The sequence below is a fragment of the Typha latifolia genome, chromosome 3 (assembly GCF_019914945.1).
Source record: "Typha latifolia isolate L0001 chromosome 3, TyphaL0001v2, whole genome shotgun sequence".
Taxonomy (NCBI): domain Eukaryota; kingdom Viridiplantae; phylum Streptophyta; class Magnoliopsida; order Poales; family Typhaceae; genus Typha; species Typha latifolia.
The window spans coordinates 13,065,046-13,088,280 of NC_133088.1; the positions used below are offsets into that span (position 1 = coordinate 13,065,046).

At 38.6% G+C, this 23,235-nt stretch overlaps 3 protein-coding genes and 1 long non-coding RNA gene across 13 annotated transcripts; 3 read left to right on the forward strand and 1 right to left on the reverse strand.

Moving 5' to 3' along the window:
* Positions 1-6,087: 6,087 nt before the first annotated feature.
* On the forward strand, positions 6,088-14,872 carry LOC140784456 (uncharacterized). Of its 10 annotated transcripts, none has more exons than XR_012108261.1 (4): positions 6,088-6,102; positions 6,260-10,150; positions 12,275-12,433; positions 14,603-14,872. It is a non-coding gene; the product is annotated as an uncharacterized lncRNA (long non-coding RNA). The 10 variants fall into 10 exon arrangements; XR_012108263.1 differs by lacking the exon at positions 6,088-6,102 and having other exon boundaries at positions 6,307-7,410; positions 7,481-10,150; XR_012108269.1 differs by lacking the exon at positions 6,088-6,102 and having other exon boundaries at positions 6,324-7,832; positions 8,072-10,150.
* Positions 14,873-16,959: 2,087 nt separating this feature from the next.
* LOC140784230 (uncharacterized) lies at positions 16,960-19,273 on the reverse strand. The gene is made up of 3 exons (XM_073131504.1): positions 18,423-19,273; positions 17,408-17,580; positions 16,960-17,281 (listed from the first exon to the last, which is right to left on the reverse strand). Exons 1-3 carry the CDS (start codon positions 19,176-19,178, stop codon positions 17,140-17,142), a joined length of 1,071 nt encoding a protein of 356 aa, XP_072987605.1. The 5' UTR covers positions 19,179-19,273; the 3' UTR covers positions 16,960-17,139.
* Positions 19,274-19,573: 300 nt separating this feature from the next.
* On the forward strand, positions 19,574-21,704 carry LOC140783254 (uncharacterized). The gene has a single exon (XM_073130068.1). The coding sequence runs from the start codon at positions 19,817-19,819 to the stop codon at positions 20,615-20,617; it is 801 nt and encodes a 266-aa protein (XP_072986169.1). The 5' UTR covers positions 19,574-19,816; the 3' UTR covers positions 20,618-21,704.
* On the forward strand, positions 21,035-21,704 carry LOC140783255 (mitochondrial import receptor subunit TOM9-2-like). The gene has a single exon (XM_073130069.1). It carries the CDS (start codon positions 21,119-21,121, stop codon positions 21,419-21,421), a length of 303 nt encoding a protein of 100 aa, XP_072986170.1. The 5' UTR covers positions 21,035-21,118; the 3' UTR covers positions 21,422-21,704.
* Positions 21,705-23,235: the final 1,531 nt, after the last annotated feature.

Here is a 23,235-nt window from a genome sequence, read left to right on the forward strand (position 1 = left end):
CTATGTGAGAGTTCTTTAGAGGGAGGAGGGAGATAATACTATTTGCTTTGGTATTAGTTGACCAGCTCCTTCTTCTTGAGAGTGTGAGTTCAACTGACAGTTGCCTGAGAGGTGTGAGTTCAAAGCCTTATGCTTCCCCGGGGAGCAGAGGCTATTCTCAGGGCCATGGCCAGTCGGATTGGTAAGTGTGATGCTCGTCTGGTTGAACCGAGAGGGGGAGGATGCTTTTGCCGGGGTGGCGTTGTAAGTTTTGAGCGAGGCCTGTATTAGAATGGAGAACAAACCCTGAACCTCGAGTGCAATTTAGTACAGCTGAAATGCTGGCATCTTATTGTCTTGAAAATTGTCAGTAATTTTCTATGAATTAGCAGTTCAATCACATAATAACAAAACCAGGGAGTACTTCAAAATCAGAAACGAGTAATAGATCTTAACATCAAGATCAGGATCAGGAGCTCAGATTTGCTTGGCTACAGAAAGCCCTGTTATTTCCAAAGAAGTAACATTTGTGTTTTATTAGGAGGGGGAAAATGGCTTATTATTACCCAGTTGAAAGTACTTCTCATGCAAGTAAGACTTTAAAAGTTTCTTTTCTGGAGAAGCAAGAAAATTTAACACGCAGTTTATGATTTTGTGAAGCTCTCCAAAATAATGAATTTCGCAGTTGTTTAGACAGACAAACATTTATGAGAAAAGATAAGCTTACCGCACAACAAGACATCGTGATTAATTAGCTTAGACAACAGAACAAATATTTCTAGGTCTTTTAAGATCCAAGAAGGAAGCAATAGTGTTTGGCAGTTCAAAAGCTTCTATGCACAAGAAGATCATTGTTGTAAAATGAACAGAAAGCAAGAAAACAGAGAATTGGAAAAACATGATCTGACAAACAAAAAAAGGTAGAAGCGTAACAGAAAACATGGCATCTAAATAAAATTTAAGCTCAAATATCAGGAAAAGCTTGCTGCAACCAACAATGTTTGATAGATAAAGGAGATGAATAGTACTGAGCAAAATAAGCAAGATGAATGAAGTCCCTCAAACCTGTAATAGAAAAAACATGGATAATTGCATTTTTTACCCTCCTGTGATTTGGCCCAATTGCACGGAAATCTTATGTAATTTTAACTTAAGCATTTAATATATAGAAGTAAAATTATCATTTTATCTTTCTATTAACAGCAGATCAATGATTGCACTATAGTTCTGATCACAAGGGTGTTAAATATTTAAGTTAAAAGTTTATAAAAAATTTGTACAATTAGGTCAAACCACAGGAGGACACAGTGCAATTTCTCTAGAATAAAAAAGACCCAGCCAAAATTTGGTGAGTAGAAATTGAAAGAATATGCTGAACTCGAAAACACTCAACATGAAATCTTGTTAAACAAAGGATCAAAGTATAGGAAGTTTATACATTGGCAACTATTTGAATATTTCAACACTAACCATTTTAACAAAATAAATGAATTGCCAACTGCAAAAACGCCACCCAAATGTTTTAGCAAGTGTAGATAAGACCTTGCATCTTATTGTCCTAAAACATCATCAGTTATATTATGTAATTCAAGTATTTCAATCATATTATTACACTGACCAAAATTAGTGAAGATGCATTATCCTGTAGCAGGGGCTACAATATCAGAAACAAGTAAGAAACCGATACATTTAGAATCAGGAGCATCAAGGTTAGCATTGCATTTATACAAATATCATGCTATGGATTGACGAAGAGAACATGCTTTTATTAGGAGGTCAGCCTTTTTAATGCCCTTTTGGAAGTACTTCTCATGTGCGTACTATTTTATAGTTGTTTTTCTAGATAAGTCAGCTTATGATTGAGACTAGGACGGTAGGTATCCGTGAGAAAAGTTATAATAGCAAGAATTAGTAAGACGTCACGATATGATGAAAGGGAAGAAAAGTGCTAAGAATCTAGGAGGAAGTAATAGATTTTGACCTTAGGGAGACGATATATAATCCAATAAAAGTGTTGCAGCATCTTTAAATGATGAGAAGTTGCTGTCCTCTGTTTGTAGCTCTTTACTCTTTTCTTCTTCACTGTCAAAGACCACCAATGACTTTTACAAAATTTTATCCTGCATTAGTAATAACAGGGAAAGACTTAAGAAATTCAAATAGATTCTAATGAAAATTTTCTGAAGATAAAAATTCCTGTTTCCACAGGGTGCACTAGAATTGAAAGATTACATCTGGACAACAAAGATGCCTCCAAGCCTACTTGAAAAATTCCTTATAGGACAGATACAGAGAGATCATTTACTAGTGAGTACAACAATGTTTCTTAACCCAATCCTAATAGCAAATACATCCTTATGCAAGAACATAATGAATTCAATTTTTTTCCTCTATGAATCCCTTAATTTTTGTTAATTTTAGTATCTTCAAGTTCAAAGCAGGGCAAAATGTTGCCGAGAAAATACGTATAGGCAGATAATTTGTGAAGTATAATACACCGAAATGATGCCTGTCCGGCAAGATGTTGTTTATCTATATGGAGTAGAATTACAAGTTTCGCACCACATTGTACTAATTATTAACTTCAAAACAAAGAAGTTGGGTACCACTGCACACTAATACTACGAGAAAGGAAACCAATACGACTTGGAACAGAACTGGTGCGTCAATCGTTGAACGAGTGAACTTACACGATGTCAAATTCTGTCTCCTTGGCAGGAAAGAAGCGCCGCATTAGAAGTTGGTAGATGGAGACCAGGCTCTGTGAGAACCAATGGTACAGTAGTTGGACTGGCTTTTGTAAGAGGGGAAGCATAGCGAGAAGCCCGGACGTGTATGCGACCCAACTGTAGCGAGGAAGGACGACGATGGAGACGAGGGAGGAGAGAAAGAAACCGACGGATAGGATTCCGATGAGCTCATAGCATCCGGCTATCACGGGGTAGTTGGAGAGGAAGGTCGGAGCGGCCTGAGAGGTGCAGAAGCAGAAGATGCCGATGATGGAGAAGACCAAGATGTGAACTGGGATGTCCTCGGCATCGTTGGTCGAGAGGCGGGGGGAGAGGAGAGCTACGATGGCGCCAACCGCTGTAGCTGCCAATGGGTTGGAAGAAAGTTGGAGCAGAGGTGATAGTTTTGGCTGTGCTTCTTGGGGTCTAGCTCCAGCTGTAAGGGGAATAGCACGGTCTGTTGCCATTATAGTTAGTTGCTAGGGGGCAGACGGAGAAGTGTGGAATGATACAGGCAATTTGGGCCAGGGAAATTTAGTTGACTCGCCAGTCGCTATTTATAGAGGGAAAAATGCGCCTGCTCCGTTTGCCGGCATTTCTAATATAATATATTCATATTAGAACTGCTGCATCGTAATTCGTAAACAGCACTAGATGTAGGTGTGTGACGTGTGTCCTGTCTGTGTGGAATGGTACGCAAATTGGCGGTTGCAACTTGGACCGTTGGATGTGCGGAGGTGAAACCGTGAAGGACCGAATGACTTCTAATATAATATTATAAGCAAATTGGACGCGGGAAGGCGGAATGTTGGCTTGTGTCCTTTGGAGAGTCAACTGGATTCTGTTATTTTATTTGTAGCGATTAAGTCTACAGGTTGAAATAACTTGAAGGAATAGAATTTAAAATCGTTGTTGGAAAGGTCAGAGTAGCAAAAGTCCTTTTTTTTGAATTAAAAGGCGAGCTATTAGTCGTCACCACTTGGCCGGGCTCATACAACTAAACAATCAAAATATAATATGGCGACGACAGTTTCAAAAGAGAGAGTTTTTTTTTTTTAAAATTAAAAGGAGAGCTATTAACCCACCTATAGATTAATTATCACCTAAAACATCTCTTTTGGTGACGACAGTTCCAAGAGGTGAACCCGCCAGAAAGCCATATTATATATATAATATAGTCACATATAATATAGTCGTAATATATTTGTATTTAACCCATCATTTAATATGTATTAGCTCGTCGGGCTGACTTCTAATATTGTAACAACCCAGAATTTTAAAATATAAATAAATAAAATAAATAGGAATATACAGTTTAGAGAATGAGGAATTTTACTTTATCTTTTATATTTTAGGATTTTTATTAAATTAAATTAAATTTTTCGATATATCTTTAAGATATTAGAATTTATATTCTAATAGGACTCTTATTATATGTTTTTTAATTATAAAAGGGGGACTTAGAAGAAAATCCTAGATGGATTTTTAGGAGAGAAATTAGACGGTACCGTAGCATTAGAAAAAAAGAGAGAAAAAGAGATAATTCTTGAGGGAGATCAGAGAAAAAAAATAGAAAATAGAGGAAAAAAGATTTTATTATACCAAAGAGAAGAAAAGGAAAGAGAAGGCAATCTTGGAGCGCTTTGGAATTCGTGCAAATTACGATTAGGATGCGAAAATTAAATTATTTTGGATTTAGCAATCAAGGCAAGTTCCCACTCATATTTTCTTAAATTTTTATCATATAAAAATAGAATTAATGAATTGTAAATATATCTTTGTATTTATTCTTATTCTGTTTAATTTTATAAGATAAGAAACTTTACAATACGATGATGTCAATTATACGGGAAGTTAAGAAATTCATTATTTTAAGGATTTTCAATAAAGAATTAGAAATGTTAAGATTTTGTATTTTAGAAAATTCATATTTATCATAAAAAGGGGATTTTATTGTTTATTATTTTTCAGATTTCAAAGTATTTATTTTTATTGCAGAAAATAAGAAATAAATTAGGAATATTTCAATTTAAATGAATTTTAGATTTCTGAAAATAATTAATATCTACTTCTATTTCTATATATATATATTGTGGAATTACTTCAATTTAAAGGAATTTCGGATTTGTAAAACAAATTATTATTATATTTTATTTTTAGAAAATAAGAGAGGAAATCTTTATGCTAATATATTTTATTTTCTATAAATAAAATATAAGAGATCTTTATTTTTTTAGAATATGATCAAAAATAAATATTATTTTTGAGACGTGAAATTTTGCAAAATTAAATATTAGATTATTATTTATTTGTATTTTCTGACTTATTAAGAATGATTTATATTATATTATATATATATATATATATATATATATATAAGAGGAAATAATAGTATTTGAATTTATGGATTATTCGCGTATATATTGTATTTGAAGAATTGAGAATTTTTCTGATTGAGGAATTTGATACTTGAGATTCAGAATGAATAGGTATAGTTAAATACTGATAAAAGTGAGATATTAAACCCAATTTGTTTCAAGTGATACTTGAGATTCAGAATGAATAGGTATAGTTAAATACTGATAAAAGTGAGATATTAAACCCAATTTGTTTCAAGAAGATAAGTCTAGGGAAAAAATTCTTTGAATGTAATGTTGCGACGTGCTACCAAGTGACTGGCGGGATTAGGAAAAAGATTTTTGAATTTTTGTCCTCGTGACTCTAATCTTTTTCAACGGCTAGTAAAAAAAGTCAATAGGGCATTTTATAGTACCTACTGTGACCCTAGACGGATCGACTATCTAGAAAAGTCCCGGGATGGTGACTAGGTAGTGCGATGTGTCCACGGGTCAGAGTACCCATTAATGAGACAATATGGCATTTTATCAGTTTTTGCGGGTTTCCATAGTAGTACACTTTTGGCATAGATTGACTACTTTTATATTGATTTATTTAAATTTAGATATTATGAATGATTTATGATTCTATTTCCATGATAGTACATTTTCTATTTCCATGATAGTACATCACCAAACCTCTTGTTGGACCGATCTGCACCAAGCTTATTAATGGCATCGACTGTGATGTTCAATTGAAGTATGAACGCCTACCACGACTCTATACCTTTTGCGGCCATATCGGCCATGATTTCTCGGACTTTGTTCAACGATATTCTCTCACCACCAAGATTTGCCTTGAATACCCACCCCCACTTCATGATCGTCTTCTGTCGCTGCTCATGCCGAGATTTCAAGATCTGTCGGTCAATGCCTATTCCTCTCCTCGGCATTCTAATTCTGATAGAGGAGGCTCGCCTTCTCGACGGCAAGAAGGAAGTAGCCACTCTAGGTCGGCGTCTTCTGCAGGCTCGCCATATCAGCTATCTTTAGACAGAGTAAGCTCCCTCAAAAAACTCGGTGGATATCTCACCTCAAGGGACTCGGCTAATTTCAGTTCCCATCAAGATAGCCGAAACTCAACTCTACCTGCCATGCAGCCGGTCAACGTTACTACTTTCGAAGATAATCCTCTTCCTCTTCCTGACCATGTAGCTTCGGCCTGCTCGACATCAGCGGATTCTCCTTTGCCGGATGTGGTGGTGGAAGATGTTGTTCTACCCTCTGTCGCTTCCACTAGTCCAAGGTGCAAGCGGAAGGCCATGGCCTCATCTCAGCTTCTAAGATCTTCTCCTATCAGGGCAGTGAAAAAGATTGTAAAGCGCAATCATTCTTTGAGTGCAACTAGGCGAGGCCAATGGCACGAGCAGATATGAAACTTCTAGCATGGAATTGTAGGGGTTGCGGGGGTGCCCCTACAATTCACAACCTTCAGAAAATCCTCCGCTGTACCAGGTCTTCTCTTGCCTTCCTGTCTGAGACCAGTGCAACTCTCTCAAATGCACCACTATCATCTCTTCGCTTGCTCTTACTCAGCATTTTATTGTACCTGCTGCTAATCGTGCTGGCGGTCTAAGGCTCTTGTGGGACCCCTCTATTTCAGTTGTAATCAAGGGTTCTTCCACATTTTATTGCTACTGAAATATTTGAGAGCTCTTCTTCTCGAGTTGGGCTTTTTATTGGTATTTATGGGGACCCTACTCATCATAATGCTAATGTTATTTGGTCTCAGATTTCTAATATTATTAACTGCAATTCTTCTCTTCCCGTGGTCCGCTGTGGGAATTTTAATGAAATTGCATGTGCGACTGAAAAAGACGGTGGGTTTGTTCCTAATAGACCAAGATAATTAATTTGTTCAGCTTGGATAAATAGTGTTGGCTTGCTTGATCTTGGTTTTGCAGGTCCAGTGTACACTTGGACAAATCGCCAAGAACTACCAAACCTCATTCGTGAACGACTTGACAGATGTCTCGCGGCTCCAGAATGGTGTTCTTTGTTTCCATCAGCCAAGGTGCTTCATTTACCTGCCATCTCTAGCGACCACAACCTGCTCCTTCTGGACACTGACCCAGAACCGAGTACTGGACGATGATTTAGGGTTGAAAATTAGTGGCCAAAAGTTATTGGCTTCTCGAATGTTTGCTCCAATTTGTGGTGTTCTTCTATTAGTTATAACAAAGTTCTTGCTACCTCTATGAAGCGGTTTACTCCGGGCCTTATAGTTTGGGCGAAGACCAATTCTGCTAATCCGAGGTCGGCAATTAAACACGTGGAAGATAAAATTTCAGAAATTCAGCAGAAAGGTAATCACACTCCTTTGGATATTTAGCATGAGAGGTATTGTAGATCTATTCATGATAATCTTCTCTCTAGAGACGAAATTTATTAGAGGCAAAGATCAAGACAACTTTGGCTTCAAGAGGGGGACAGAAATACATCTTATTTTCACACATCGACCTCTATTCGCCGCTGGTGCAACATGATCAACTCTCTCACTCGCCCTGATGGAGAGACCACCTTCTGCAAGCAGGAAATTCAAGCTTTATTTCTTTATCATTTCGATCCGCAGAATTTTTGAAACATCTTTTCCTCATTCCTTGCTAAATTTACCACAGGAAATTAAAGTCAAGTTTCACCATATTCCAATGGCCAATTTTCCTGACCTTTTCGCCGTCCCTAATGATGATGAAATTTACAAAGTGCTGATGTTATTTGGCCAGATAAGGTACCAGGTTTAGATGGTATTAATGCAAGATTTATTCAATCAAATTGGAGCATCTTCAGATCTGAAATTTGTAGCTGTGTTCGCCACTTCTTTATGTTGGGTTGTATAGACAGAGATCTCAATCAAACCCTGATTGTGCTAATTTCTAAGATTCCGACACCTCAAGTGGTGGGGGATTTTAAGCCTATTAGCTTGTGAAATGTATGCTATAAACTTATTTCCAAAATTCTGGCTAATAGGATGAAGCTGCTCTTGGATGATATTATTTCAAATATACAGAATGCTTTCATTCCAGGTCGTCAAATATTGGACAACCACATTATTGCGCAGGAGATAATATCCTTTATGAAGGCCTCTTCAAGTGGAGTGGGCTCTTTCATGCTTTAGGCAGATCTCTCAAATGCTTTTGACAGAATGGAGTGGTCTTTTCTTGGTGACTGTCTTCATCTACATGGATTCTCTGTTCAATTTATTCGGCTTATTATGCAGTGGATTACGACTACCTCTATTTCAGTGGATATTAATGGCAATCATGGTGGTTTCTTTTGTCCGACGAGGGGTCTTCGCCAAAGGTGCCCTCTATCGCTCTATCCCTTTATTTTAGGTCCTAACTTTCTCTCTATTCTTCTTGATCAAGGTTTAGCATCTAATTCTATTAAAGGGATAAGAGTGGCTCGCTCGGCCCCTATTCTGACGCACCTTCTCTTTGCCGATGACTTATTACTTATGGGGCGTGCTACCTCTCATGAAGCTCTCCAACTTAATACTATTTTGCATTGGTATTCTTTGCATTCTGGACAGGCTCTTAACTTTATAAAATCGTCTATTCATTTTAGCCGCCGCACCCCACTGGAATCACAACAGGAGATTATGGATATTCTTGGTGTCAAGCCTATGGAACAAGCTGATAAATATCTTGGTGCTCTTCTACTCTGTCCGAGATCAAAGAACCAAGCTTATGCTTCATTATCGAAAAACTACGAGCCAAACTTGCTCCGTGGAAAGCTAAGTGCTTGAGCCATGCGGGTAGAGTTATGCTAATCAAATCTGTCCTTAGCTCTATACTGCTTTTTTTTTTCATGTCTACAGTATTGTTCCCTCACAACCTTCTGCAAAAACTTGATAGTGTTCTCAGGTCCTTTTGGTGGGCCCCTACCAAGGACCGGCCTCTATGCCTAGGGATATCTTCTGTAGGCCGAAACATAATAGTGGACTTGGGATACGCTCCTTTTTTGCTGTGAACAGATCCCTTATGTTAAAGCTTGGTTGGTGGCTAATTTCGTCGCCAGGGTTATGGACGGACATTGTTAAAGCTAGGTACTTCCCACATTCAAATTTCTGGTCGGCTAAGCCAAAACAAGCATCCTCTTGGTCATGGCAGGGTCTTCTTCAGGTCAGAGAGGCCCTCAAGTCGGGCATTTCATAGGAGTTGGGCTTGGGCTGCTCTATCTCCATCTCAGAGGATATCTGGCTTCATGGCCTTGATCTCTCCCATATCTCTCTTCCACCTAATATTTCTGTGGTGCAGGATCTAGCTCTACCATCTGGTGATTGGAATCAAAGCCTTCTTGCCAAGCTCTTTCTGAAGGAGATCATTGCCCGTATTATCTGCATGCTGCCACTTTGTTTCTCTTCTGCAGATAAGATGCTCTAGAAGTACACATCATCAGGCCGGTTTATAGCTAAATCAGCTTATCATGTTGTGGCCGCGGGTGCTTGGACGATGTCCACTTCTTCCAGTGCTAACAAGTCTATGTGGAAAACTTTGTGGAAGATGAAAGGCACACAACCACGTATTCTTGTTTTCATTTGAAGATGCTTATCGGGCGCACTGCCTACAAATGCAATGCTCCATCACCGCTGGCCATCTGTGGAGCCTTTGTGCGAGCTGCCCTATTTTATATAAATTCGTAGCTCATGCTCTTTTTGGCTACCCCTTCTCTAAAGCGGTATGGTTTGGGCTGCTTGAGTTCAAGTGGCCGGACATCGCCTCTCCTACTTCTTGGCTGTGTGATTTATTACACTCAGGAGGCTACCATCTACTCTCTACTGTTTTCATTGCTATATGGATGCTGTGGAAGGAATGGAACAATGTAATCTTTCGTCGATGCCATGTTACACCGGAACATCTATTGAAGGATATTCAGTGTACATAGGCTCCCTCGACACCTCTTCTATGCAATCGACATCCCCTCCTCCTCTATCATTCGCTCCTGATGATATCGCTTTGAAGGATATGATCTCTTGTTGTTGGGTTGATGCGAGTTGGCGTGGTGGAGTTGAAGCCGGAATTGGAGCCTTTCTTCATACGGATTGCGGTAGTTACAGATTCTAATCTTTTATTTCATACCGCATGTCAGCGTTGGAAGGGGAAGCATAAGTACTTCTCACAGGCTTTCGTCTCTTAATTGATTATGTCTCACGGACCCTGCTGTTATCTTCTCAGACTGCAAAGTGATGGTCCACTAGGGCTGTCAGGCTTGACGAGCAGCTCGGGCTCGGCTCGGGCTTGGCTCGGGTGAAGCTCGAGTCCGGCTCGGCTCGATCAGAGCTGAGCCGAGCCCGAGCCATCATAATAGGCTTGAAATTAATATCGAGCCGAGCATGAGCTGGCTCAGGCTCGGCTCGATAGGCTCGATAGCCTGACTCCATATGACTAAGGACACGTGGCATAAAGAAATATTGCCACGTGTCCCTCACTAACTCATTCTCACCCGTAACACCCTCACCTACCCCACCCTCATTAATTACTTCACCTTTCCCATCACCACCTTCCCCATCCTCAATTCCCCCACCCCACCCTCATCTTCACTCTCACCCTCATCCACCTGATCACCTTCACTCTTCCCTCCCCGTCGGCCTCCATCGGCAACGACGGCAAGCCACCACCACGGCGCCACGCCTTCCTCTCCGTCGGCCTCCTCCTCCTCCTCCTCCTCCTCTTCCTCCTCCGTCGTTGGCCTCCTCCATTCGTCTCCGACTCCTTCGGCAAGCCGCTGTCCATGTCGCCACCGCCCACGTCGCCACCGGCCCACGTCGCCACCGCCTCTAATCGAGCTCGAGCTTTGCTCGGGCTCAGTTAGGCTCAGCTCAAGCTCGGCTCGGGTTGAGCTGAGCCGAGCCGAGCCTGAGCAACATTATGAGGCTCGAAACTAATTTCGAGCCGAGCCTGAGCCAGAGCCGGCTCGCTCAGGCTCGGCTCGTTTACACCCCTATGGTCGACGCCTATCACTCGCCAAGATCGGATGATATACCACGGATCATTCGACCTTGGATCCGTGAGTGTAGACATTCTTCCTCCTCTCTCACTTATATTTCAGTCTTGTTTACAAGTAGAGAGAACAACTTTTCTGCTCATAACCTTGCTAATGAAGCCTTATTGTCTAAGGCCTCTCTTGTCGAGCTTGTTTTACCCTCGGGTGTGACTCTTCATTTCAATGAATCAAAGACTACGGTCTTTCTCTCTCTCTCTCTCCAAAAAAAAATAGCGATAACTAGACTGCTTATTTGTCGAGGGGCATGCGAGGATAGTGGAGAGCGGGGTAGGCTCTTTGCTTAAAGCTTCAAGGCATATTAATATACTCTGTTTGACTCGAGGGAAATTTAGGAATCACAACCTGGATTCTGCTTTTATTATAGTTTACATTAGGTGGAAGTAGAACTGTGAGCACCGGTGTAAAAAACGCTATGCTTCCCCTCTTACAAAAGCCAGTCCAACTACTATACCATTGGTTCTCACAGAGCCAGGTCTCCATCTACCAACTTCTAATGTGGCGCTTCTTTCCTGCCAAGGAGACAGAATTTGACATTGTGTAAGTTCACTGGTTCTATGATCGACGCACGAGTGTTGTTCGAAGTCGTATTGATTTCTTGTTACAAATCCTACTGAGGAGTAGGATGATTACATTTTCTTTTCGATAGATTTACTCATAATATTAGTGTGCGGTGGTACCCAATTTCTTGGCTGTGAAATTAATAAGTAATACAATTTGGTGTGAAACTTGTAATTATACTCGATATAGATAAAGAACATCTTGCTGGACAGGCATCATTTCGGTGTATTATGCTTCACAAATTATCTGCTTATACACATTTTCTTCGGAACATTTTGCCCTGCTTTGAACTTGAAGATATTAAAATTAACAAAATTGAGGAATTCATAGAGGAAAAAAAAATGAATTCATTATGTTCTCGCATACGGATGTATTTGCTATTAGGATTGGGTTAAGAAACATTGTTGTATTCACTAGTAAATGATCTCTATTTATAATCCTGTTCTGTCCCATCAGGAATTTTTCAACTAGGCTTGGTGGCATCTTTGTTGTCCTGCTGTAATCTTTCAATTCTAGTTTTCCCTGTGGAAACAGGAATTGTTATCTTCAGAAAGTTTTCATTAGAATCGATTTGAATTTCTTAGTCTTTCCCCGTTATTACTTATGCAGGATAAGAAAGAACTGATCTGAGCTCAAATTTTGCAATAGTCATTGGTGGTCTTTGACAGTGAAAAAGAAAGAATAAAGAACTACAAACAGAGGACAGCACCTTCTCATCATTTAAAGATGCTGCAGCACTCTTATTGGATTATATATCATCTCCCCAAGGTAAAAATATATTGCTTCCTCCTGGATTCTTGCAAGGCATAGCACTTTTTTTTTCCTTTCGTCACAGTCAGTATATCATGACATCTTGCTAATTCTTGCGACTATAACTTTTCTCATACATGCTAGATTCTTTAAAATGAAGCTCATAAACTGAAATGCTAGGAGAAATTCCTCTGAAGATTCATTCATTAATTTGGCCAGCCTTACATAATCATAAGTTGACTGTTGGTTTTGCTGACTTATCCAGAAAAGCATCTATATAATAGTACTCACAGGAGAAGAACTGTTGGTTTTGCTGACCTCCTAATAAATGCATGTTCTGTTCGTCAATCCATAGCATGATATTTGTATAAATGCAATGCTAACCTTGATGCTCCTGATTCTAATGGTATCAGTTTCTTACTTGTTTCTGTTTTTGTAGCTGCTACAGATAATGCATCTTCACTAATTTTGGTCAAGTGTAATATTATGATTGAAATACCTAAAATACATAATATAACTGATGAGGTTTTAGGACAATAAGATGCAAAGTCTTATCTGCACTTAATAAAACTTTTGGGTTAAAAATGAAATTATACATTTTTTCTATTACAGGTTACAGGGACTCCATTCAGCTTGCTTATTTTTCTCAGTACTATTTATCTCCTTTTTCTATCAAACATTGTTGGTTACGGCAAGATTTTCCTGATATTTGAACTTAAATTTTATTTAGATGCCACTTTTTCTGTTATGCTTCTACTTTTTCTTTTGTCAGATCGTGTTTTTTCCAATTCTCTGTTTTCTTGCTTTCTGTTCATTTTACAGCAATGATCTCCTTGTGCATAGAAACTTTTTTTGAGCTGCCAAACACTACTGCTTCCTTCTTGGATCTTAATTGACCTAAGAAAAATTACTCTGTTGTCTAAGCTAATTAATCACAATGTCTTGTTGTGTGGTAATCTCTTTTCATAAATGTTTGTCTGTCTGAACAACTGCGAAATTCATTGTTTTTGAGAGTTTCACAAAATCATAAACTGTGTGTTAAATTTTCTGGCCTCTCCAGAAAATCAACTTTTAAAGTTTTACTTGCATGAGATGTACTTTCAACTGGGTAATAATAAGCTGGTTTTGCCCTCCTAAGAAAACACAAATTCTACTTTTTAATAAATAGGCCTTTCTGTAGCGATGCAGAGCCTGAGCTCCTGATGTTAAGATCTATTACTCGCTTCTGATTTTGAATTACTCCCTCGTTTTGTTATTATGTGATTGAACTGATAAATCATAGAAACTAACTGATGGTTTTCAGGAGAATAAGATTCCAGCATTTCAGCTGTACTTAATTGAACTTGGTTACCTTTTGCAGTTCATCTTTTAGGATGATTGATTTATTTCATTGGTTATTAGTACCGAAGCATCAGATATTTGTTATTAGTTCCATTTAGTCCTTTATATGGGAAGGTTTTGTGTTAAATGCTCTCTATACTACGTATCCTTTGTATCTTCATTTTACTTTATGTGGTTTTTCCTCTTTCAGTATGATGTTTCCTGCTATAATGGTAACTACAAGAGCTGTCAGAAAAGAAATTTAGGTCAGCATGGCAAGTTTGAATAAATACTAAAGATCTGGATCTTTGTTTATTTGGCCAGTATTATGTCCCTTCAGGATGCTACGACACCGTGAAGTTATGTAGGGATTTCAGTTGTTTATGCTGTTATGGATGTGATCTACATGAGCAAGGATCTTATCACGTTTTGCTTGATCTAAAATCTAGTATGAACAATAATGACTGGTATAATATGATATATCCCTGTTCCTTTTGAGTTTTCAAGCATAATTTTTTGAACCTCATGGTTTTACTAATTCGATTACACCGTATGTCCAGTTAGTCAATGTATTCTCTAAGGATATACATTGCAGAATTATATAGTGTTGCTTGATAACATGACGTGAAAAAGGAGAACAATATTATGAATGGAGCAATCTTTCGGCACAATTGCCAACTGTTAAATTGTTTTTGGATAGCTGACCTTTTAAGTAGCATGAATTAAGTTCTATATTATTGGAAGGCAAATATTGTTTCCATTTCCTCTTTTTTTTTTCCCTCTTGTTTACTTTAATGGTTATATTGCGCTAGACTCATTATTTTCATTCTTCCGTGTGCTCCTCTTATTTCTTGTGCTCCTTTTCAGATTTGCAATGTGCGACGGAGAAAGAGAAAGGAGAGTAGAAAAACAGAAGAGGGGATGAAGCTGAGAATTTGGTCTAGCCACTGTCTACTGCTTCTGTTATTTATTCATTCCACTAGGAAAATCAGATATATTGTAGTTGTCATTCTGCCTATTTCCTTGGCATTTCTAGGATTATGTATCTTCTCCCCAAGGTGAATCTATTGCTTCCTCCTAGATTTTTTAAAGGCGTAGCACTTTCATGGGAGCCAATATATCATGACGTCTTGCTCATTCTTGCGACCATTACTTTTCTCATACATGCTTGATTGTGTTGATTCTTTAAAACGAAGCTCATAAACTGAAAAGATACAAAGAAATTCCTCTGGAGATTCATTAATTTAGCTGTCAATCCATAGCATGATATTTGAATAAATGCAATGCTCGCTCAACCTGATCCTCCTGGTCCTAATGTTTCGGTTTATTACTTGTTTCTGTTTTTGTAACCCCTGCTACAGATAAAGCAACTTCACTAATTTTGGTCAGTGTAATAATATGATTGAAGTACTTAAATTATATAATATAACTGAAGAGGTTTTAGGACAATAAGATGCAAAGCCTTATCTGCACTTTATATAAAACTTTTGGGTTAGAATGCGACTCCATTCAGCTTGCTTATTTTGCTCAGTATTATTCGTCTTCTTTTATCAATCAAACATTGTTGGTTGCAGCAAGCTTCTACTGATATGGATGTTGGATATATGTTTATCCGGATATTTTCTTTTAAAATAGTTTATAATTTTTAGCTTGCTTATCTAAATAGTGAATGCTAATATTGTTATTAATAATGTGTTCTATATTATTTATAGAGATTAATTTTGCTAACTTTTTATATATTTATACATAGATTATTTTACTTTATTTCTAGAACAGTTAGTATTTTGAGTTAATTATGTCTAAGAGAAATGTAATAGTTTATTTAGAATTTGATATCCCTTTAAGATCTGATTTTCTATTAAAAAATTATTCAATTTATATTAGAAAATTATTCCTACCCATTTAGTTGAAATATAATTATATTTGACTATAACAAAAATAAATAAGGAGAAGGTTGAAGATAGAAGGGAAAGGAGTTTAAACCACAAATATTAAATAATATTTATCAAGTTTTGATATTTTAATTATTGATTTGATATTTTCTATTAATTGAGCAAACTTAGCTTTGAACCTTACATGTTCCTTTTTTTAATCTATATATTTATTTTTGTCTACTATTTATTTAATAAAATCTAAATTAACTGTACATGTCATCTATTTATAATGTGTTGAAAGTCATATACATGTATGACTTTCAAAACTATCCACACATTTTCTCTGTCGCTTCCTTATGTTCTCTAAATGTTCTTTGTTTTCTTTGTCACTTCCTCATTTTCAGGTAAAGTTCAAAACAATATACTTAATGACTTAATGACTTATAATTAACTATGTTGGTATCGTTTAAGATAATTAACATTATATAAGATAATAAACAATATTATTAATTTTTTATCGAGACTAATAATATTATTTTCCTTAATTATCTCATCAATAGTTTTGTATAAATTAAATATTGTACTAAAATTAGAAGATAGGTTAGTGGTCTCAAGGGATATATGAGATATATAATTTTGTGATAAATCTAGGAATGACTTATCTCCTTTTATCTTATTCTACAATTGCATTTGGTGCTTTCACAATTTAATTATATTTAATTTTTAAATTTAACATATAAAAAATATATATAATTTATATATGTGATGTACATTAAAAGCTCATTATTGTAAATTCAAAAATTAAAGGTAATTAAATTAAAAAAAATTCCAAATGCATCTTAAGTGCCTGTTTGCACAAATTATCTATCAAAATTTTGTAAGAATCAAAAAGTGCAAATAAAAATCATACCTGAATTTTTCCCTAATACAAACTTTTCTTTTGTGTACCTAGAAAATTTTGGAAGAAAAAACACAGAGAAGGAGAAACATAGGAGGTACATTTGGCCATTTAGGCTAAAGATTAAAGAAACTTAAGCTTGGGTAAGAAACCAACATTGCTCAGCTTGTGGTACGTGGATTCTCCTTTGACATACCCATGATTCATTAAGAACATACTAGTCTAGAAGATAACATTAGTCACCCATGATCACCTGTGATAATACTAAGCACCTCAAACTAAAACAAAACAAAACAAAATTATTAAAAAGGAAAAGCGGCAGAAGACTAGGCGAAGTATGTCTTGAAAAATTTATGCCTATAATTTGAGCTCTCTTGATTTCCTCTTTTATGTTTGCCTATAATAAGATCATATTATGTTTCCCGACGAACTCTACAGGAAGTTCTTCCAAGTGAAGTAACAAACTCTTGCTACATTTTTAGTACTTTCAGATTTCCATTGAAACATTCGTCCAGCCCTGCTGGAACATACATTATTCCACAAATATTTCTATGCAAATTAGACAAACTAAAGATGCTAACTTCCTAACAAGATAGTGTTCGCTCAAACTGACGCATCAGTAGCTCATATGATCAAGTGGTTGCAGAAGTCAATGCTCCATGATGAAGTGGCAATTTGAAAAAATGTTGAGGTTGATCAACACCTTCGTCACCCTTTCCATCATCACCATCATCTGTGTCCCATAGAAACTCCGCGTACGATGCAAGAACATGGCTACAAGTAGCAGAGTTCATGACAATATCAGATTTCAGAAATTTATTAGTTTTTCGCCTTTTAATCAATGTAATACCACTGTCACAACATCTGCACGATGATTCTTTCACAAAACCAGATATATACCTGTTTTGCGGCGCAACCCGCACTGCCCGTTCAAAGTAGCTAGAAGCACGCTCTACATCGTGGTGCAACTCCCACACCAATTTAGCATATTGCGACAAAATATCTCCATCACTAGGATCCGCCAATATAGCACGAGAATAATATTCTTCAGACCTTTGAGCATCGCCCTTGACCTAGTAAAATAACTAGAAGCATGAGAAGAATTGCAAGAAATAAAAGCACATTAGGCTATCAGCTATAGTAGAACTGGGTATGGACTTTGAATTCTCAAAAGCTGCTACATAGAACCAGACAGGATAAGCACGTTCTCTGAACAAGATTTATATTATATTTTCACCGTTTAGTAAACAAATACAAATTCCTAAATAAACTTATTCAAGGTAATTATTATCTATTACAATTAAATAATAAAATATGAGTAAAGTTATAGATATATCTAATTTATATTCAAGATGTGTGTATAAAGTTATTTAAAAGAAATCTTATGCACGAACCAAATGAGATCTAAGTTGTTGTTACTGTTATCAGAAGAACTACAATAACAATTCTAGTTCATTCTTTTCCAACAAAGAAGGAATAAAGAAGAGGGATGAGAGTTCCCTAATTTCTGTAATATTCCTATACTTCCTGAATTTTCTTGTTTTAGGTACTAACCAGAACCCCTTGTATTATCATTGCTCTTGCTGATCTTTTTTTTCCATTCCCCTCCCCCCCCCCCGCCCCCCTTTTTCCTAATTTTCCCCGCAAGACTGACCACATTCAATTATTTAGAAACAAAACAATACTAGTAATGAAACTAAAGATCAAGCGTGACAAAAATCTATCTCAAAAGGACAGAGCATGGACAACAATAAGTGTCCACAAAACGATCACAAAATTTCACATAGCCTATCATAATTCATAACAGAAGTCGTTTGAATCCTATCAACTTCTCTAGCAGATAATTGTGATAAAATTAATGAGAATAAAATAAGGATAACTCCCAATTCCCGGAAAAATGATCATATATACTCACCTGGTAGAGAAATTCCGCATAATTCCTCAGCAGCACCGCGTTGCTCGGATCCTCCTCCATCATCCTCTTATAGTAACTATCGACATCGGACTGCTCTCCTCCATCACCACCACCGGTCACGAGGCCGCACGTTCCTCGACCGCCGCCGCCGGTACCATCATATCCGGCAGTCAGCAACCCCGACGCCACGCGGTCGATCCCGAGCCCCCTCGCGAGGAACAGAGGCGTCTCCCGATAAGGAATCGATCCTGAGAAGGCGAACTCATCTCCTCCTCCTCCTCCCTCCTCCTCCTCCTCCTCCTCCTCCTCTTCTTCTTCTGGATCTTTCCCTTCCTCAATAAGGACGGTGTTGTAGATGGAGAGGGAAGGGGAGACCTCGAGGAAGGAGGGTTTGAGAGGTGGGCTGTTGTGGTGGTGATGGTGGTGAGAATTGGAGTCGGGAAGGAGGAGAGAATGGAGGTTGCCATCGGAGCGAGTTCTTCGGGAGAAGCCAACGGGAGAGGAGATGGGATGCAAGGAGGGATTGGGGTGGTGGTGGTTGTGGGTTGTATGATCGGGAGAATCGGAGATGTGAAGTGAGGGGGCGGTGGATGAGAGGAGAGACCCCAAGATTGGGGTAGAAGAGCTCCTCAGCAACATTCTCTCTCTCTCTCTCTCTCTCTCTGAGCCAAGGAGAAGTGGGAAAATAAATAAAAAACTACTAATTAATCTAGTATTTATTTTGTGGCCGAGAAGGCAAATGACTAAAATAAACATGGCTTAATATACTTTATTAAGAGAATATACAGAGTATTCTTTCAGCATCACGTGTGACGTCCAGCTAAAGACATGATCTCGGAATAGATGAAAACGACTGGTCAAAATTGTGAGTCGGTTCACTCTTTGACAACTTTCAGCCTTTTTCTCGGAAGGACACGAGATTTTTGGCAACTTAATTATAATTATCTTTAATTAGTAAGTTCGGATTTTTTCTAGAAACTAACTACACTAGATATTATATTTGTAAGAGCTTATTACTAACCTGGGCCATTATTAACTACCAACCAATTTAGGTTGGGGTTAGATATTAAAGCAATCACAGATCACGAGATGATAGACCCCTCCAAGTCAGTGAGTCATCATCCAAAACCCCAGGCATTCCATGATTCCAGTAAAACAAATAAATAAATTATGCATGCATGTAAAAAGTTACATATAAGCCGGTTTGTAAATTTCTAGCTTATTATCCCGATTGCTGAAAATAGTTCCCCAACCCTCAATTTCTTGTGCTGTTAACAACCCCGTCACCGCTGTCGCACTCTCATAACCGCTAACCTTGATACAAAATTCCAACCCCTCAATTCACCTTTCATCCATCTCATTGAACCAAACCCCACCACTTTGTCGTCCGTAAGATGTCTCTGGCCGTCAATGATGGAGTCATTGGTAGCAACGGAGGAGCCTACTACCCTTCCCTCCCCCCTTTCCCGTACTCTTTCCACCTCATCGAAGTCACCGTCATCTCTGCCCAGGACCTCTTCTCCTCTGCCCGTTCTATGACCACCTACGCCGTCGCGTGGGTTCACCCCAATCGCAAGCTCCAGACTCGGCTTGACCCGACCGGCCACACCGACCCGACGTGGAACGACAAGTTCATTTTTCAGATCGAGGACGCCGCCCTCCGATCTGACACGTCGGCAGTTACCGTCGAGATCTACTCCCGGTCCCGCATTAAGGACTCCCTCCTCGGTACTGCTCGTGCTATCCTCTCCACACTCCGCCCTACCACATCCCCTCGATTTGCTGCCCTCCAAGTCCGGCGACCTAACTCGCTACGACCGCAAGGGATTCTGAACGTCTCCATCACGCTAATTGATAACCATGCGAGGTCCTTACCTCTTTATGCGGAGCTCTCACCAGCCACGAGGAAAGCAAACGCAAAGACAAAAGCAAAGGCGAAGTCTAAGAGGACGAGGGACCCAGTGATGGATCGAGAGGGGGTGGAGATCGAGGAGAAGTTGGAGAGGTGGAGAAAAGAGCTGCCGTTGTCGTCGGTGAGGGAGAAGGGGAAGGTAAAAGTGGTCGAGGAGGGGGAAAAGGTTTGGAAGAGAAGAAAGAGTTTTGTGAGGTTGACTTGTTTTAGTCCGGTGACAGAGTCGGGAATAGTGCCGCCGACAGTGCAACCAAGGATGATGAGGGAGGGAAGAATGGCGTGAGGGGGGCGATGAGAATGTATTCTACTATTATTATTATTTTTTGTTGTTATTATTGGTTTTCATAAATTTATTATTATTGTTTGTCTTCTTCTGACTATTTAGTAACAGTGAGATTTTGTGAAGCGTTATTACTAGATTTTGTACTATATGTGACACTAGTCAAATCTAAGTATTGTGCAACATAGTTCTATTCAGTTGAATAGTTTAACTTTTTTCACGTCGAATTTTCATTCAGAACAAGGGGTAAAAGTTGCGATTAGAATTAATGGGCCATGGCCACATATCATTACCAGATATAGAGTAGGGCGCCCTGATAGGGTGGTACAAATGCAGGGACGAATTCGTTACAATCCGGGTTATCGGGTCCAAATAATTACCCGCAAGAGATATCCTCCGATATAGTAATTATGCCATGGATAACATAGACCACCCAAAACTCTGATTTACACGATACAGGCGGGCGGTTACTCTCCATTTGTGGACCAGAGCACCTCCAAACCGATGTCTTCCTCCCGTGACGGCAATGGCGACGGTGTCATCTCTCGTGTCTCAAGTGCGATATCGCAGTCCCCTGTCGTCTACCGTGGCCGCCGCGCCGCCTCCGACGCCGCTGGCGTCGCCAAGAAGCTCCTGTGGAGCACCGGCCGCGCCGCCTGGATCGCCGGCACGACCTTCCTCATCCTAGTCGTTCCTCTCATCATCGAGATGGATCGTGACCAGCAGATGAACGAACTCGAGCTACAGCAAGCTAGCCTCCTTGGCTCCCCGGCTCCCCCCACAGCCGCCGCCGCTGCAGCCAAGTAACCAGGTCAGGAGATATCTTCGCTTATGGTTTTATCACCGCTATTAGGGTTGTGGAATGAATTGGTTCTCGGCATCACTTAAGATTTGAATTGTTGGTGGCATTTGAGCCTTCAACTCTTTTAGGGTTTTAGTATGAAATAGTTCGAGAAAGACTGGAATTTTTTTTTAAAACTGCTGTAATCTGCATTTGTACTGTTATCAAATTGGTTTCTTTTCTTATGAGTTACCGTTGCAAAATGATATTTTTCAGTTAATGCAGTTACATTGTTGACTGTTTCTTGAATCCTATATCGGAATGTTGAAAGGGGATTTTGATTTTTTTTCAATAAAGCTTTTATCTAGTAGCTCCTTTATATTGTCTAATAGAAGGTGGTGCAATTTCTTATTTTTTGTTTCGTTATGACTTTGGTACATCTTTGAACTTACCATCGTCGATAGAATGTTTGTTCTGAATGTTCCACTGGTTGTAACATTAACCCATCTTAGGGGTTTGGAAATATGGCAATCGAAGTATCATTAGATGCAACTTATTTGTGGTGGTAAGCACAATATTGTCAGATGTAATTATTAGATTTTAGAGAGTGCCAGTTCTAGATATGCTTTGAGCATTGCAGAAAGAGTAAGTGTGAAAATATTATATCTAGTTATGTTATGACAACTTGTGTGTGCATGATGTGAGAGTTTTCTGTTTTCCTGCGGTGACAAGTCTTGAGTGGGGCAAAATATGAGCCCTATAAAGCAATAAATAGAAGACATTAGATGATGGTTAATGTTAGTTTTAAATTGGTAGTAGTAGTCTAGTATGATTTATGATATCATTAGTTCGAGATGTTCTCCATGTTTTTGTGCCATTGAAAATCTGCTTCCCTTTAAGTAATGGATCATTTACTTTTTGGTACCAATCTAGTGAAACTTTTGGTACATCAACCATAATACTCTCCTTGTATCTCTTTTTATAAAAGTGTAAAGAGCGTTGTAGGTTTGGTATTAACTTAAAATGCTGTTTTTCTCATTTCCTTCTATGAAGTGTTCTAAGAAGCAGTGCATGCATCTGCATCTGTGTCCACATAAACTGTATAGTCCCTTCACTTACCGCATTGACTATTGGGATTTGGGCATAGTTGGGCCACATAATGAGTAGCTGAGGTTCCCCCTATGTTCTTGCATTATATGTAGATATAAGCAGGTCAAGCATGAAGCACCCTATGACTAGCTGAGGTTCCCCCTATGTTCTTGCATTATATGTAGATATAAGCAGGTCAAGCATGAAGCCCCCTATGACTAGCTACTGATTTGTGTTATTCATTCATAAAGATAGTATTGCAGTAACTTACAAGAAAGTTCTGAATGATCTTTGCTATGTTTTATTGTCTTACAATCAACTTAAGTTGATCTTCAATCAAGCATAATCCTTATATGGCATGGGTGCTGCAATAGATAGTACAGCATGTACAACAAGCTACAGAAACTGACAAGCTACACATCCTTTGCTTCCTGTGGCATTGAACCTACCATAAGAAGATGTTGTAGGTCATATACTTCCATCCAAGTTAACATTTCTTCCTTAACACCAATGCAAGCCTGGACCTTTAACCACCTCACTTATCTGAACCTTGCCCTCTCATGGATCTAATATATGGCCCTCCACACAAGCACTGACCCTCACATCATAATTATAACTAGCTATGCTCAAAAAGTTTTCGGAACTGTTTGGATCCATTAGAAATCCTCCAGAGATATCTTCCCAAACATCCAATATGACCTCCTCCTGCTATAAACACTGTAAATTGCATTATTTACTTCAATCAAACGTA